Here is a 17,838-nt window from a genome sequence, read left to right on the forward strand (position 1 = left end):
GCCTTCCCCCACAGATATTTTCTGAAAAATATGTACGAAGTACTACGAACATACAGGTGAAGAAACAGATTGCAAAATACAAATGTCCATTTACTGATTTTCTTCAAAAATATCTCCTACTTGGATAGTTCAATTTTTCTTTTCTTCCTACCTAAAAACAATTTGCTTATAAATGTAAACTGTCTCCTAGGCTTATCTCATAACATAATCAGAATTATAACAAAAAATGAAGTACTAACATTGCCAACTTAAGAATCAGGGAGAAAAACAAGAAGGCAAGGGCGATGAGGGTGGTGAAAAAAGGGAGGGACAAAAATCAAAAGCTCTCTCAAAATGTTTGCTTCTCAATTGATGCTTCAAAGGGCAAAAATGTCAACATAAGCTATAGAATATCAATCTCCTTTAAAAAAAATGCCCTTTAAGTTTCTTTAATGATTTAAGGGCACAAATGCCATTTTTGAAAATATGAATTAAACTTATACACAAAGTGAATATTTTTTCTTTATACATATACAAGATGGCATTACAAAAGGAAGATGTTCATTGGGCCAAACCATAAATCTGTACTCTGAAGTTTTCCAGGTGAATTCATGTGTGAACTCACACGCAGGTATGAAGAAATGTTTTAAAACAGTAACAAAACAACACCCAATCACATACAAGTATTTGTCTGGAGTGTGAGAGAAAAAGATTGTAGTGTTAGTGTACAAAAAGCATAATTAAGAGCTTCAGTACCTGTCTGAAGGCTGCAAAGATTATGCTCTGACCTAATAACAGAGATTTGTTCTAACTACTTTAGGTTAATTTTTGCAAGTGTTTAATGGGTAGTCTTGAAACACGCAAGATATCCTGTTAATTAAAGTTCACACCACACTGTGATGTGCTGAGCCTCTGTAGTTTCCTATTACTGTTATTATTATTACAATTAAATGCATAAATCATGAATTTCAAAGGACCAGGTTTGAATACATCTACTTCACTCCAAGTCTTAACTTCTATTCCAAGTAATTCACTTTTCTCCATTTCTCTTTCACTTGCATTACAGAGAAAGATGAATTGTACCTGTCAGCAGGCCCTCCAGGTCTAACACATGTTATTACAACAGGACGAGATTTATTTCTGTCATCGTGTGCTCCACCTAGAAAGAGAAAAGTGAGAGAAAGCCCACCTTCATTTTATGCTTTTTATGAAAGCTCATTTCCAAGAGGTAAGTCTAAAGCTTGCAGCGTGCACACTTACATATGGGCTAAAAAGAGGAAAAAATGATGAAGCCATTCATATGAACCTCCAGTGGTGTTTATTTGGAACAAAATTGACCTAATGTATGGCATAGATGATCCTTTATACAATGTTTCTACAGAGTGATTCTTATTAAAGGTATATTCCTTTCTTAGCAACTCCTCTCCAAATCTGATCTCATTGTGAAAACTTACTGTTCTGTAATGTTTGCTGCACTGAGAAAATAAAACACCTGTACTGTGTGTATACTCCAAAAAATGAGTAGCCACTAAGGAATTTATATATTAAAGAAGTAATAAAAAAACCCACCACAACACAGGTTTTTTTTTTTTTTTTTTTTCTGAAGAAGCTAATATGCTTCCCATAATGTATCACTGGGGTATATTACTTAACAGCTGCATGTTTTCTTCTGCTCTAAGTCAGAGAAAATACTTTTGTTATATACCTCAGACTGCCAGCAGGTTTAATCAGATTCCGTACCTAATTTATAGAAAGAGTATATGTGATTTTTTTTTTTTTCAGAACTACTATTTTATGTAATAAAACAGCTTCTTGCTGGTTTCAGTAGCAGCAGAGTCTGGTCTTAACATGAAATGAAGTTTGTCATGTTCTTGGCATAGCAGATTAATTACTGTTGTTCCATAAACAAATATTAGAGCAGTTCATAAAAGCACTACACTAATGTATGGAAGATATAATACATAAATCACAAAGATTTTTTACAAACTGTAAGCCATAAATCTTGAAATGATTTCTTAGTGCTCTAAAAACTTAGCTTCTTTTGCTGATTTCAAAAATACAGACCATTCATATTTAATAACTCACCTCTTATTACAAACCCAAAAGTGTTCCCCTCTTTATGTAAAGTAACTTCCACAGTTCTAAAGATGACACCCGATCCTTGTATAGCTAAAAAAAGAAAAGAGAAAAAACTCCATCATTATTTTCTATTCCTGATTATATGTATAGATTTGCACCTTTTCCAAACCAGTTACTGTATTTGTGGTCATACAATTGGAAAGACTCTAACAGAACAATCAGACTGAAGACTTGTAATTAACTACAGCTCATGCTCTTTTTGAGAGAATTTTGCACCAGACACTTTGCAGGTTGCCAATGGTTTACAAAAAGAGCCATAGACATGTACAACAGCTGAGGAAATTAAGCCTTGCTGTTTAAATTTTGGCATCATTTTGTTTCTTATAGTTGCAGAAGAGTGCTAGAAAAGACGGAATGCACAATGAAACACAAAGATGACAAATGAAATTCTCAGAGCTACCTGTGTAGCTGGTTGTTCAGCCATGACAACATTTGTATTGCTTAAAGTCGAGACAGTCAAGATTTCTGGGGGATTTCACTGATATCAGATTGCTAGGTTAAGATGAAAAAAATATTTTGTATTATAAAGATCTGTTATTTCTTCCTTTTTAAAAATGTAACATGCTTCCTCACCATTTGTGAGTGAGTATAAAATTTTTTTGACTTCTAGTCAAGTCAGTATTTTCTCTGTAAACACTACAGGAGTGGCGCGCAGCTGGGTTGGGAGGTGAGAAGCCTAATGCACAAGCCAACACATTTGGGTGTGATAATCCATTTTACATTATTTGAAACCACTGCTGTTAAGAGACCAACGGCCAACTCACTGTTAGCTTTTACAGGAAAAACATTGGCAGAGTGCAGGAACTTCTTTTTCCAAAGGGAAAAGGACACTGGGCAAAATCACATATGCATTAACTTCTAGGTTTCCAGTAAGATATTGCAAGTAGCACATAACACAAAGATAAAACCAAACCAAACCAAACCAACCAAACAAACAAAAACACAAAAACCACCACCACCAAAAACCTCAACAAAACTATAAAATGAATGCTTTGTGAGATGCAGGACTTAGGAAATCTTATGTCCTTTAATACTCCAGCCTGTAATAATCCCAGTTTCCCCGGTCCCTGTTAGGATGCCCTGCGGGGACAGGCTATGCTGCTGGTAAGGTGCACACTGCCAGCCCACGGGTGGCCTCAAATAGAAGTGGTGCCCCCTCGGCTCTTCCTACATCTCCCTCTGGGTTCTCCCTGGTCTGGGACTCTTTCTTCTGCCCCAGTGTCTATCCCCATGAAATGTGCAGGAATATATATATTTTTTCTCCCCTGGACTCTTTCAATACCTTGTTAAACTCAGCTGACCATGACCTGCAGTTTTTAAAGTTACTGTAGGGAACGAGAAAAACAACCCAGTGAAAGCAAATAAATCTCATCTCTTAGCAAAGCAGGCTAAATCTGACACTTCAAAGCATTGCCTTGTAGTGCACTAATTTCTGATGAGGCTCAAAGATCAGGATGGTGTTCTTGATGTCCATCCTGCTCCTTTTCAGCTAGAAACCCCTTATTGACAGAAAAGGACCAAATTGCAGGGAGATGATGACAACTCTTGCCTGCATTCCTATCAACCTCAGGTGGCCCAGCGCACAACTCAAGTTGAACCTGCACTTGCTAATCTGCTCCGTGTAGCTTGTGGCCTCCGCTGGGGACAAAGCTTGTAGTTCAGCAGTGAAGAAGGGCATGCAACATCCTTCCACTTGAACAACAACCATTCAGGCGGCTGTACTTCCACCCCAACCTCAGCCTGGGAGGTGAAAAAAGCCCTTAGCCATTAGCAACAAGAGGCAGATGCAAGGCAGACATGGTTAATGTTCCAGTTTGAAATGGTGAGGTGGCTTGTGCTGAAAATAGAAGCTGGATCCTCCTGCTGTGAACACTGCCAGACAGGGAAGGAAACACTAGGGAGAGCGAGATTACTACTGCTCAGCCAGGTTTAATCCATCATTATTAACGTACTGACATTTCCCCACTCAGAAACCAAAACAGCCCTCTCTCGGAGGGGGCAACTGTGAGAACAGCAGTAGAAATTATTTATGTATGGGGTAGGGAAGCAGGTGCCAGGACTTCACCATGTGACCTACTGCAAAACTTCACGTTAAAATGTCGCTTTGTCTAGCTAGTTCATGAGAAGTTAATGGGAACAACTAAACTGCACATTATCTACACAATATTAGCCAGGCTTGTATGAAGGAGTCAGAAATTTCAAGGACTCAGAAAAAAGGTTAATGATTGCTACTGTAATTTACCACATAAAAAGTCCTGTTTCTGTGGACAAGAGTGGCATATACCCCAACAGCAGTGATACTGAAGGAAGCCCACTTGAATAAGTGCAAAACAAATAATGCTCATAAATCAACGACACCTCTAGTAAAATAATTCTGAACTCAGCTGAATTCATTACCTCAAATACTGTATTTTTGAACATGAAGCTCTCTTACCATAAACAAACACTAATCAACAGAGAATATTCAAAACGTATTAAGGCGATTGTCAGGAGGTCATAAAAGCAACCAAATATGTAATTAGACTAACTCTCCAACTGCTAGAATCCAGTGGGGAGTTCATTCTCTTCTGAGCACCATCAAAAAGACTGATGGATTTTTTGGCTTCTATTGCAGTGGAAGTCTATTTAAGGAGACAAGAGCTTCCTAGCTAGCTCTGCATTTTTTTTCTGGCAAAACACCAGAAAACCACATCTTGTCCCCTCCAGCGAGCATCATGAAAGAACATGCACTCTTTTAAATGCTGCTGTTTCAGCCCCCTTGGTGCCACATGTCACTTACTCCTTCATTTCAGGCCCCAGGTTTCCAACTCACCATTATTCTAGCTTTTACTTCATACCTGATAGCCTCAGTTCCCACTGATTTTCTCCCACAGAGTCACAGACATAAATATAAAAAGAAAGGGCAAAGAAAAGAGGCAAGGAAAACATTCAGTAGCACTCTTTGACTTCGATGCCAACATATGCTTGTATTTTGAAGACAATCCTGCTCAGCAAGAAGTCTTCATTTCACTAACAGAATTCTTGCAGTTCTACCTATCCCTAATAGCCTATTCCACTGGGTCTTCTGCTCTAGAAATGAGATTTTGCCTAAAACTGATGTCAGAAAAGGCTGGAAAAATCTTAAAGTATGTTGCTCATCTGGGAAAGCATAAGGTGCTGCGAACAGAGAGAAGGAAGAAAAAGAGGTAGAACACAGATATTCATTGGTCCCATCTCAGAAGATCTTACTATAACATGAAGGATTGTCTTGCACTGGAATCTATCTAATCTAATTCCCAGTATTCAAAACTGGAAAAAAAAATAGTGGAAGTTGACAAGACTCAGCTCTGCCATTGGCTGTATTAATGCTCCTAAAATACCCAGGCACCTCTGAGAGCACCTCCTTGCACTGACAATTCTTTTGTACTGTTTCCACACTCTGTGATAAGCCAAAGGACAAAATTATACTGAAAGCAATAGCAAAAATGAAGATCACTATCACGTCCACCTCAGTGCTGACAACACACGTCTCTTATTTTGCATAGCTTTCAGTCTGCTCTGCTTTTACTTACAGACTGGAGGGAGCTCGTACTCCACTTCTAAAACAACCCTCTCGCCAACATTCTTGAGCAGGCTGATGATTTCATCATGACGAAATTTGGTCAGGTTGATTCCATTCACAGATTTGATGTAGTCACCAACATCCAGCTGGTCACTCCTAAGAAAAAGCACATATTCCTTTTGTTAAAAACAGATCTGCTAGACCAAACTAATTGAATACTTTAAATTACTGTTTAGTGTCGGCCCGAAAGTTTTTCCATTCATCTAGATTAAAACAAGTTGACCTTTCAAACAAAAAGTGGCATTTAAAAACTTAATCTAGTCTAGTTTGTTAAATATTAAAGAACGTTGTTGCATTATTAATTTCTGATGTACAAAAGCAGCTGTACAATATAGTAGTTGGATGATTTGGCTGGTTTGGGCACAGGATTTGGGATAACATCTTCATCTTCCCCATCTTTCTGTCTCCCTCTTCGGGATACTGCCAGAACTATTTTTTTAGATAACAGTTGCTTTCACAACTAACATCATAGCTAAAGGAGATAGGCCACAGCTCAAAAGCATATGTTCTGCTCAGCTACTTGGAATGATTTAGCTTAATCTTGACCTGTTTTGCTCATGAATAACAGTTTCATTTTCCTCTGTAGCAGTAAGCAAGATAGCTATGACTTTAGCCTTTTTTATAATCTTAAAAAACAGTTGTTGAGAAGGTTTTTCTATTAAATTATGGTAATATTATGGTTTTCAGTTTTACTTTTTCCCCTCAGTATTTCATGCTTTTTCTCTCAGATTTTTGTTCAAGGACCAAATAAATAAATAAATTAAAAATACATATATAATCTATTTTCTATTGTTTAGTCTCATGACAACTTTCAAATATCTCATTGGTATTTCTAGTTTTTAATCAAAGAAGCCTTGAGGGAAGAGGGGGACCAGCTGTTGCTGTTTCAATGCTTCTCCAGCCTGATGGGCTGCCATTACAGATGCATCTAGTCACATATTTGTTAGTGACCTTTCTGATGCGGTACGTATTTCTGAAGCAATCACATCTTATAATGTATTTTGTGGCCTGAAATGTGGTTACCTAGCAGCGATTCCTCCTTGACGAAGGTTAGATACTCTTGGTTTCCCATCCTTGTCGATTCCACCCGATACTGTAAGCCCTAGGGTAGTGCCTTCTTTTTTCATTAATTCAACTATTGTTGAGCCCTTGAATTCCTCTGTTGAAAGAAAATTATTGGCATTATTAAAATTAAACAGTAACATAGATGTTGCTTTTCTAAAATGTCATCTGCTTCCCAAGAAAATCATTGTGTGTGTTAATAAGAAATAACGTCTACATCTGGAGATTCTTTATGTTGCAATTCAAAAGTTCTGTCCACAAGGCTCTGCATATAGATAAATCCAAGATATATATTCTGTAAAAGGTTATTAAAAACTACACCAATGTGCTAGTACACTATGCAGAGCCAATAAATGCAAAGTCTGGCAACACTTGAACCAAAGGTAGTTGTTTCACATAAAAAAAAAAAACACACACCACAATTCTTCTCCTTTTCTGTTTCTCTCTCTGAACTCTATGCTTTGTAAATTACTTCAGCTGATAACTAAATAGAAGGGTAAAAGACACAATGATATAATGGTACTAAAAAATTTCAGACTTAATTTGAGGCCACTAGCAGATGTCGGAGTTAATCCAAACAGTTGGATATAACAAGAATCCGGACCCAGAGTAAATGTATCAAACCCAACAGTTGTATTCCTTATTCTTACACAAATAGACGTCCACAGTAACACTCCGAAATCTCTGCAGAACAGATATAAAGTGAAGGTCTTTCATAGTCACAGTTGTATATAATGTTTCCCTCACATGATGTCTGGGACACCCTCTCATGCTGTTTGCTCATTTAGCATTCTCGAAAAATGCCAAGCTAATCTCACAAACCTCAACACGCGCAGGTCACCTGCAGTGGAAAGCCTTGACCACTCAGAAACAGTTGGCCTTATTGCACATGCTGGACATGCACCATATATGCACCTTTGCAGCTATGCTGGAACTGTTTCAAAATGCACAAGACATCCCTCATGTCTAGCGTTTCCAGAGAAGACCTATGAAAACTACCAGCTTCCCTGATATTCTGGAAAAATACAGAAAATCCTAAAGATTCATCCTGAAAATGAAGACATCCCAGAAGGATCATCCATCTCTCTGGTCCTTCACAGCATCAATATGCATCTTCTAGGTGAATTAGTCAAATACAAACAACACCATGCATACACTACAAACCACTGTATGTCAGCACTGCACTGAGCTAGCAATCTTGCCATGGCAGCACAAGGTTTAAAGATAAAAAGCTACCCAGAAAACAAACAAGTTCCTTTTATACATTCATATGTTCACCAGTAAACATCAAAAATCTAGAATAAGTACTATACCAACGGCAGCAAGGCTCTATCAATACCTTTCCTATATGACCTAATATATCTTGAGTTCAAGATGAAGAACAGCTACCCTGAACAAGAACTGCCAAATTGAGCAATGCAGAGGTAATGGTGGAGGGCAGAGGAAAGCATTCAGAAGCACCTACAGCCCTGGTGGAGCATCCTTCCAACCTTGGTGCTACTTCTAACAGGGTTAACTGCTGCATCTTTTGGAGGCATAGCATCATCCTATTGAACATTCCCACTCCATTCTAGATGGCTGACAGGCTCTTCTTTCCTTTCTGGCTGCTGAGGACCTCAGTTATTCACATTTCTACCATTGTACAGCAAGACCTTAGTGCTTGAACAAGGATTTTCCAAGGCTTATAAAGCTTCTACTAAGACAAAATTCTGCAATGTATTAGGTCAGCAGCATGGATTGTTCTAAACTTTGAAATGAGTATTTCAAAAGTGGAAGGTGTATTACAATAAAATAGATTATAAGAGACTGAGAGACTGTTCCAAGACGTGTCCCTATGCAATCAGATACAGACAGATGCATAGCTACCTGGTGCATGCGATTTGGCTGGCACAAAAAAGTTTCAAGTGTCATTTGGAAGCTATAGAGCTCCATGAAAACATTCGCTCCCATCTGGGCATTTTGACAGTTCAGAAAGAACAGATGTGTTCACCTGCACCTGAGCATATAGACAAGTTGCATAGCAGTAGGAGACACTATGGAACAAAACACTATTTTCAGTTTTATAAAAAACTGCAAGTTATCACAGTGATTACAGGAGTCAGGCGTTGTATTTACTGCAACCAAAAATACTGCACAGTTGCACCCATTCTGCACATTACAGCCTCAGGTGCTTGGCTGGAATGTCCCACTTGTTTACTCAGAGTTTACTCCACCATGAGATCTGGATTCAGAAGGAGAATTTCCCTCCCTCCCCCACCTACCCAACTGAATTCCTCTTTTGAAGTACTCAGTAGTATAATCTGCTTCTTAGGACCATCTAAGAAATCTATTTAACAAATAGCTTGCTAGAACACGTATAGAGGACATCAGCAATGCACTCAGCATGCCTTATCTTTTGCCATAGCATAATACTGCTGTGTTTTGATCTTTTAAATAGGTTCTGAGTTTGCAATCCAGTGCTGGGAAATACTTTGCTGCCTGAAGTGACATGTGGAACAGATGATCCACGAAGTGTTTTAAACTAGCTAATGATTATACAGTTCCCTGCAACTGCTGGCATAGAAATTAATGACCAGGCTACCTCCTTCTCGCCATCTATTCTGACAGGTTTCTGTGTACCCCTGCCAACAGAACAGTGACCTCTACACATTCTTTCTAGAAAAAGATGTACCAGCACTGCAAAGGGGTGGCGGTGAGAAATGCTTATTGCTAACTAACAGATAAGGTCATCTAAGAGTACACAGCAGTTGCATTAGGTTTGCCCCTCTGAAGGGCTTTGTAGGTTTGTTGTTGTTTTGTTTGTTTGTTTTTGTACATAACCATAACAGGAACAAATCAATCTACCTAATTTGATTTTATTTATAAGGGGCTGTTAACCCTAGAAGAGCTGTTAAACAGGCCCACTTGATAACCCAGTCTCTCCATTTTTCATAGTTGCTTTCTTAAATCACGACTGCTATTTTTCTAATGCTATATGTTACATGTTTACTCACCTGCATTGCTTCTACATTATATAGACTAATCCCACAGGAGTATAATCAAAATGCCCAATATCAGAACAACCTGGCCACTTCATCTCTACAAACACCACTCTAACAAGCAACTGCATCCATATGCACTATTCCTTAAATAACACGAGGTCAGTCTCTATTCCCTAGTTAACAAAAAGCTATGTTATTCTTTGTCGGTTAAAAACCATACTTCATGTATCAGCTCACTTGTAGCTCATTACTTAGGCCAACCAGCAAACTCCTAGTTCGTTAAAAGGCTTGGGGGCCTGCTCTTTCCCACATGCACCCCCACAGTGCCAACTACATTAGCATAGTCAGCGTCAGAAGGAAAGTCAAAGAAGTTATTTCCAGATCTCTTCTAATTTATGAGGAAAACAGGAATTCAATTTACAAGTCTTTTGCTTAATTGCAAACTGAATATAAAACATGAGCATAGGAAACAATGTCTTCTTATTCCACAACAGTTTATGAAGCATCAGATATCGGAACGCCACTCCTGCAATACAGCTCCATGATATGTATCAAGTGAATTGTTCTAAAATGAAACCACTCAGAGAAAATATGTTCCCAAGTCTATAAAAAGCCCAAATCAATATCGTTTTACACTTCAGTTTGAGAAATGCACTCGAGAACTTCTTCCCCCCCCAAGCACTAACCACTCCAGCAGCACTCAGCAAAACACAGCTCACTCTGGGCTCTGGGACGAGCCCCCAGGGCTGCTGCAGGGCAGCCTTGGGCAAATGTCGGTCTGTGCTGCACCAGCTGCCCCACGGCTCTGCTGGCATCCACCTACCTCAGGCACAGGGCTTGGGAAGCCAACCAAGCACTGGAGATGGGCTCGTTGTGGGGCATGCAAATGCGCATGGTTGTGCGTGCATGCAGATGCGACATGGTAATGGAAGTTTCCACTCCAAAGAGCTTAGTTTAGTCTCCAATCCTGTAAGGTGGAACATACAAAGCAGCTGAATGCGGAAGAAAACATAACGCTGTTGGTTGTTTTCATAATTTTGGTCTGAATGCTTCTCTTAGATCCACTGCTGCAATACTGTAACTGTGTGCCTGACCTCCAGCCCGGTCAGCTGGTGTAACAAGGCTGTGATCTGAAGCCTAGGAGACTACAGGGATACTCGAAATAGGACAAGAAAACTTCAAAAATAGTCTAGTGCTTGGATGTGAAATTATTGGAGACTGGATGTGAAACTACTGGAGAGTGTCCAGAGGAGGGCGACAAAGATGGTGAAAGGCCTAGAAGGGAAGACACGAGGAGCGGCTGAGGGCACTGGGCCTGTTCAGCCTGGAGAAGAGGAGGCTGAGGGGAGGCCTCATCACGGCCTACAGCTTCCTCACGAGGGGGAGTGGAGGGGCAGGCGCCGATCCGTTCTCCTTAGTGACCAGTGATAGGACCCGAGGGAATGGTGTCAAGCTGCGACAAGGGAGGTTCAGGCTGGTTATCAGGAAGAGGTTCTTCACCAAGAGGGTGGTCGCACACTGGAACAGGCTCCCCAGGGACGTAGTCACGGCACCAAGCCTGTCAGAGTTTAAGAAGCGTTTGGACTGTGCACTTAGTCATATGGTCTGAATTTTTGGGTAGACCTATGTGGTGCCAGGAGTTGGACTCGATGATCCTTATGGGTCCCTTCCAACTCAGGATATCCTGTGAGTCTATGCTCAAATACAAAACTAGGTAAATCCCCCAGTAAGAAGATGAAGAAATGGAACAACTTGAAGGTAAGTAGACTACAAGAAACATGTCAAATTAACTTTTCCTCAAGAATACTATCATGATGAAGCTCCTAGAATTTTAAATACGATCAGACATTTTATAATTTCCTGCATTTTGATGCATGTAAATAACATGTTTTAATGAATAAAAAGCATGGAAAATAAGTTGACTCATGAGATTTCTGAATGTGGCATACATTCACTTCTTCAAAAAAGAAAATTAAATACTAGAATACAGAAAAGAATTTTTCCCAGAATAACATTTGAAAGCTGAGAGAACACTTAATCAAAAGTTTTATTATCTATTTTCTATATTCCTACAAGTTTATATCTTAATTTGCATATTGAAGTAAAATTGAAAAACATTTGCTTTCATCCCAGATACTGAGTGTCTTTTTTCATTCCCATTTCATTTCCTTCTGTGAAAATTTCACTTTTAAATCCAAGAAAGTGTCTAAAATCTACACAGTCAGGTTAAGTTCCTGTATCCTCTGCCTAGCAAATGAATTTGTTCAGTGCAGCCAGGACAGGGCATAAATGGAACTTAACCTAAAAATAAAAGAAAACTTGCAGTTATTGACCATTTCCTACCAAAAGACATACATAATCAATAAGTAAGTAATTGGTAAGTCTGTTGAAAATACAGTCAATGCCCTCCTTGTATGGATTTTCCCTGTACGTCAGCAGAAATTCTGCAGAGGAAACATTTTGCTTTACATTCCAGTAGGCATCTCACAGTTTAGTAAGAAATCACATAAAGTCAATTCTTAAGGTACAGACAGCAGTTTGTTATACTGGGGACATCACATCTACTCAATGTTTTAAGTCCTTTGGGTAGGTGCATTGCTCTGAATATGATGAGAGGGATGTCAATAAGTGATGAATGCTCCACTCCTTGTTTCCCTTTTCCTGACTGGCTGTCAAGAAACCCTAAAACACCTAAATTTTCACTAATAAATAAATAAATAATAATAATATAAAAAAAAAAAAAGCAAGCAAACAAAACCACATTGATGACGAGAATCTGAAAACACAGAGCTGACTTTCACTTCCTCAAGCCTGTGGACAGACAACCCCCAAATGCTATACAGTTTCCAGTAAAAGCAAGGGAGATGGATAAGACTCACATATTTGCAAAATACTGCCTAAGACAGACTCAGTCTACATTGACAGTCATCTTGGAGGAGTTCACAATAACCATTTAATAGCTAATATCCAATACATTAGACAATCTTTTTTTTTTTTTTTTTTTGAATTGTAGGAGAGTCAGTCTACAATACAGCCTCGCCATTTGGAAATGTTATCTAAAAGCCAAATACCTTCCACCAGCATTTATAAAGTGGAGAAAATTTGACTGTTGCCTGACCTAAGCATGATACAGGAAAGCAAATAATGATATTTTATGATCACCTGCAGGCCGCAATATAGAGGATGTGATGCTATAACTCACTGAAAGTGCTAGGCCTACAGGACATGGCAACATAGCTTATATCTGGTTTTCTTCCCTGATTAATTAGTTCTTGCACTATTTGGCTCTGGGTACGTTTTTCATATTCTTAGGCACAGAAACAGATACCGTGGCAGCCAACTCTCTCTAAATCAAAATGGAGGTATACAACAGGGATGTTCTTCAATTTAGCACCTAACATAAGCACTAAATTTTAAACTCTGTTTATACACCAACAGATTAGAAATTAATATAAATATCCTAAACCTGAAATCAAATAACCACCAAGCCTCTTCATTCTTAGTGACACGAACCGTATCAATTTGTTAGCATAAGTGTATTGCTATCCAATATATGACACGGTTATCGAACAACACCACAGTAACTTCAGTAATTACATCTCAAGAGTGAGATGTTTAGCAGGACTGTAAGATTCTTCCTACAACAATAATATTCTTGGTAACTGTGACAGAGAAAAACCCACAATCAGCTGCTGGAGAACTGCATTTTGGTTTTGATAGTGATCAGAGTTAAACCATTATTACCTTACCAAGGCATAGCATTTCCATCCCACGGCCTCCTGTGCGGTTATGACAAACTGTCCAAGTGCTTTTCCAGCTGCAGCACAGCCATGCTAGCAAAGACACATGCTCAAGAGCAGGCATCTCATTCCTGACTGAATTCACCTCTCTTAGGTAACAGGTGCGTCATATGAGGATATAAAAAAAAGGCTGCTTTGAACTTAGAGGGAAAAGTGGTCCATGGAAGCAGTTGTACAAGAAGCAGAGAGGTTTCTCTGGACTAACTGCAGTGGCTATGCAGACTAGGGTTGGTGCTGGATGGCCCACCCGTATGGTTAGAAGCATCTCCAGGCAAGACAAGCAGTGAGGGAACAACGTATTTTTTGGTCCACCAGATAGTTCTGCTCACAGAAATTTCATAATGAATTATGAATTTGTAGTATGATTTTTTTTCATTTGCTTTTTTCATTTGGTTCTGTTGCACAACAATGCCAGAAAACAACAAATCAAGACTGTGTGTCAATACACAAAATACGCCAAACTTTCTAGTATTAGAAGACTAAAATTATTCATTACATTACTTTTACAGGTACTGAGTATACAGAAAGATCAACCTGAGTTATCTCAGCACAGATGGTGTCATATGATTCTTCTAATAGCTGGAGCTACTAGAAATTTTTGTCAGTGACCAATTCTTAATTCTTCTCTATGTAGTTTATTTTTCACTCTACATATCAAGGACTGAAAGCATCAGGCCACACAGTCAGAAAAACAAACAAGCCCTTCCCTGTCTACATTTTCTTGAGATGGCTCAGAACAAGGCTTATACAGGAATAAAATCAATGCAACCTTACACTTTTTTTTTTTTTTTTCAGTCCACCTAGTTTTGGACTGTGTGGGAGAACACAGTGGTGGGGAAGGGCAAAATCATTGCCACTGAGAAACATTTAAAACTGCCACACTATTTGGATGGGTTCTTATTTTTAAGATATCTTTTCTTATCTCTTTTTTATTTTTTTGCTTATGTGCTTCCTGTTTTCTGAATTTGTACAGATGTCCATACACATGGAATGTAATACAGTACAGAACATCTGCTTAGAAAGAAATTGGAAACATACAAGACAAGTTTTATTATCTCCTATTATAGGTAAAGAATCAAATTACAAGCTCGGATTCTTATATGAAAGAACAATCAACTTATTTTAATTAAAATGGATTTAGAATGTAAGATATGCTTAAATCTTAAGTGTCAAAATGACAGAATTACAACTCATAATCCCTGAGCAAATCTTGGCAGAGAAATTCAATTAGAGGAAAAATTATTGATAAATTTATAAAACACTAAAACATCTGTCTTCAGTAAATATGAATATTTTAATACATTACTCTAAGAAGATGGAGATTTAATGGAATCAATGGAACAATGGAATTATATACAATATAAAACTTTTCTTTTTCGTTATCTACAAAAAAAAAAAGTGTCTGAAGTGCCACCTTGCACCATGGTGGGAATAAAGAGTGTGAAATGCAAACTCACTCAACAATGTATTCTAGTTACAGCACACTTATTTTCTGAGCTAGCTGTGAATTTCTAGCACTTTCATTGATGCCTTTCTTTGGGAGAGTATGTATATGTTGACAGCCACCTGCATTGCTTGAACATTTGCAACTTCCTTACCTTTGGACAAGGACCTGTTCTACACGAAGACACCCCAACCTGTCAAGCTGGACGGAGGTTTCTGAAGGAACGACACTGGAGGCTTCAGCAGAAAAGGCACAGTGATGAATGATTCAGTGGCCTCGACATTCACAACCTCTTCGCATGCAAAAGAACTTCACGGTGAGGGTGACAGAGCACTGGAACAGGCTGCCCAGGGAGGTTGTGGAGTCTTCTCTGGAGATATTCAAGGCCCGTCTGGACGCCTACCTGGGCAGCCTGCTCTAAGGAACCTGCTTTGGCAGGGGGGTTGGACCCGATGATCTCTCGAGGTCCCTTCCAACCCCTACAGTTCTGTGATTCTGCGATTCAATACTCATTTCAGGGCCTTTCAAAGATCAAATCTCTCTGCTTCCACACACTATCAGTTTTTTGCTTGAGTGGGAAATAGGTAGAAGGTACTTTTGAGATGGATCTTAAATCCATAGTTACCTCAAATCTGTATCTCCCAAAGTAGGCTACATAAAATGTGGCTCCTTTTGAAAATTTTGCTTTGTGCTATAAGCAACTGAGTCTTAAAGTGAAGAAGGGCCAGTGCTTCCAAATTGCTTGCCAGGATACCTCTGTGTGTCTCTGTTTGATGCGATCGATGAAGAAAGGACAGAGCTCCATTACAACATTAGTTTCCTCTCCATTCCTGTCTGAGCTGGATGAGGGCCTGAGTAATGCTTCTCCCTTGCTAGCAGAAATGCTGCAGTGTAGAACAGCACAGAGCTTTGACATTGATGTGGCATTCTGATTTACAGAACTTCTTCCCATAATTGTGATGGATTCACGTCCAGCTTCCTATGTCTTTTATTGAGAAATCACCACCAGGAGAACTCTGGCTAATTAGTGTTTGCTTGTACAGGGGTGACACTTTTCACAAAAGTGCAGCCTGACTGCTCTAGTTTCTCCACTTTCTACGGTTACCGAAATGAATCAGGAAGGATTGATTACAGCATCGATTACATTTGTGTATCTCAAGGCAGGAAGGAACCATTAAGAAAAATTCTCTCCCTGATCTCCTGAGTGACATAAGCAAAGAAATGTGATATAGTAATAACTGCAGCTACAGCATATCTTTTAAAAGATATCCAGCAGGGTTGTGAAAGCACCAGGTGATGGAAAATTTGCTACGCACACTGGTAATGTCTATCTGAATTTGAGCAGATAAGCCTTCAATCCCAAATCCTCATTATACTACCACCATTACATTCAGAATCTCCTCGCAGATACATAACTGCAAACTCTGATCAGATCACCCCCTTAATCTTCTTTCCATTTTAGATTAAGAACTGCCTGAATTGTTTAGGTTTTTGCCATTTAAGGTATATTTTCCAGCTCCTTCCAATGTTTCAATATCCTCTTAACCTGTGGCTACCAGCTAAGTTTTAGCAATAGTGCCATTAGAACCCATTTTTCCATCTGAGTCATCATTTCTTTTTACTTAAGATCATTTGAGTTGCCTGCTGTGGTCTATAGTTGCTACATAATTTAACATTATAGTTAATATAAGACATCAGTTTTCCTTTTTATGACATGGAGCCAAGATCACTAGTGTCATGGCAAAACTGAAGTAATAAGAAACAGAAAAAAATATAGCAACGTCACATTTTTGGATAAACTATTGTGCAAACATTCAAATGATGGATTGTGCTTTTTCAAATATATATTACGAAGACTGAAATTTCATGTAGCAAATGTGCCATATGGAGGAACAGGCCAGGGGAACCTTTTCTAATACTTGGACTAATGAGCAGTTGAATGATGCACTCACTCTTTCTACTTTGTAGTATGGAGGGAGGTTCAGCATGACAAATGTGTTTATCAAAGTCTGTGTGGAAGATTAGACAACCCTTGGAAAATGAGAGTGAATGCTTCCTGTGGAACTTATCTATTGCCCTCTGTGCTCAGTGATCAATGATACATTTATGGTTTGCTTACTCTCTACCTTTGTGGAAAACCACAGCCCCAGAAATGCCGACATCTGGAAGACAGTAGCTCAAAAACATGCTGAAAGATTGCAGAGCTATGAATATTTTAAGAAGTGATCTGATAATGACTCATCCTTTTTCTATACTTCATTGTGATATAAAACTAGTTACAAGAATGGCTTAGGGGTGAATTCACTATGCAACAACTACTGACAAGTAGAATGCACCGAATATTTTTATTAGGTGTTTACAATAGAAAAAAAATGCCTCTGACAAAAGGACCATTAACTTACTCAACATTCAGTATGAAGAAAACATATTGTCAAAATCAAGGAAGAAGCAGGACTGAAGAACTACAAAATAAGCTACCGGCTTATATTAACATTTGCTGAATCACAGGAATACTGATAACTTTAGCTGCCAATAAGCATTTTAAATCCACAAGGATTTACTATTTCTGTTAGAGAAGTTTGCCAATAGGAGGAAAAAACAAAAAACAACAAAAAAAAAACACAAACAGGAATAATTCAGGCATTTCTCAGCTGCTAACCTGCGCTCTGTAACTCTAATCAATCTCTGTACTTATTCCCCCAGGTTTAATGTATGCATAATGAACTAATGGCAAAGAGGAATGAAGACAGATGCATTCATTTGCATGAAGTAACTTATTATGTAGTCAAGCTTACTGAACAAATCACTGCAGCGAAACAGTAAAATGCACAG

General features: G+C 38.7%; 1 protein-coding gene across 18 annotated transcripts in view; it reads right to left on the reverse strand.

Annotated features, from left to right (window-relative positions):
* GRIP1 (glutamate receptor interacting protein 1) overlaps nt 1–17,838 on the reverse strand; it is a 325,530-nt gene that overhangs the window by 71,768 nt on the left and 235,924 nt on the right. For all 18 annotated transcript variants that reach the window (XM_066992663.1, XM_066992714.1, XM_066992675.1 and 15 more), the window contains 4 exons: nt 6,743–6,878; nt 5,670–5,815; nt 2,065–2,148; nt 1,063–1,138 (listed from right to left, as the gene is read on the reverse strand). In XM_066992663.1, the coding sequence (XP_066848764.1) occupies nt 1,063–1,138; nt 2,065–2,148; nt 5,670–5,815; nt 6,743–6,878 (442 nt within the window). The remainder of the gene's footprint in view (nt 1–1,062; nt 1,139–2,064; nt 2,149–5,669; nt 5,816–6,742; nt 6,879–17,838) is intronic.

Source organism: Anser cygnoides, chromosome 1 (assembly GCF_040182565.1).
Source record: "Anser cygnoides isolate HZ-2024a breed goose chromosome 1, Taihu_goose_T2T_genome, whole genome shotgun sequence".
NCBI lineage: Eukaryota > Metazoa > Chordata > Aves > Anseriformes > Anatidae > Anser > Anser cygnoides.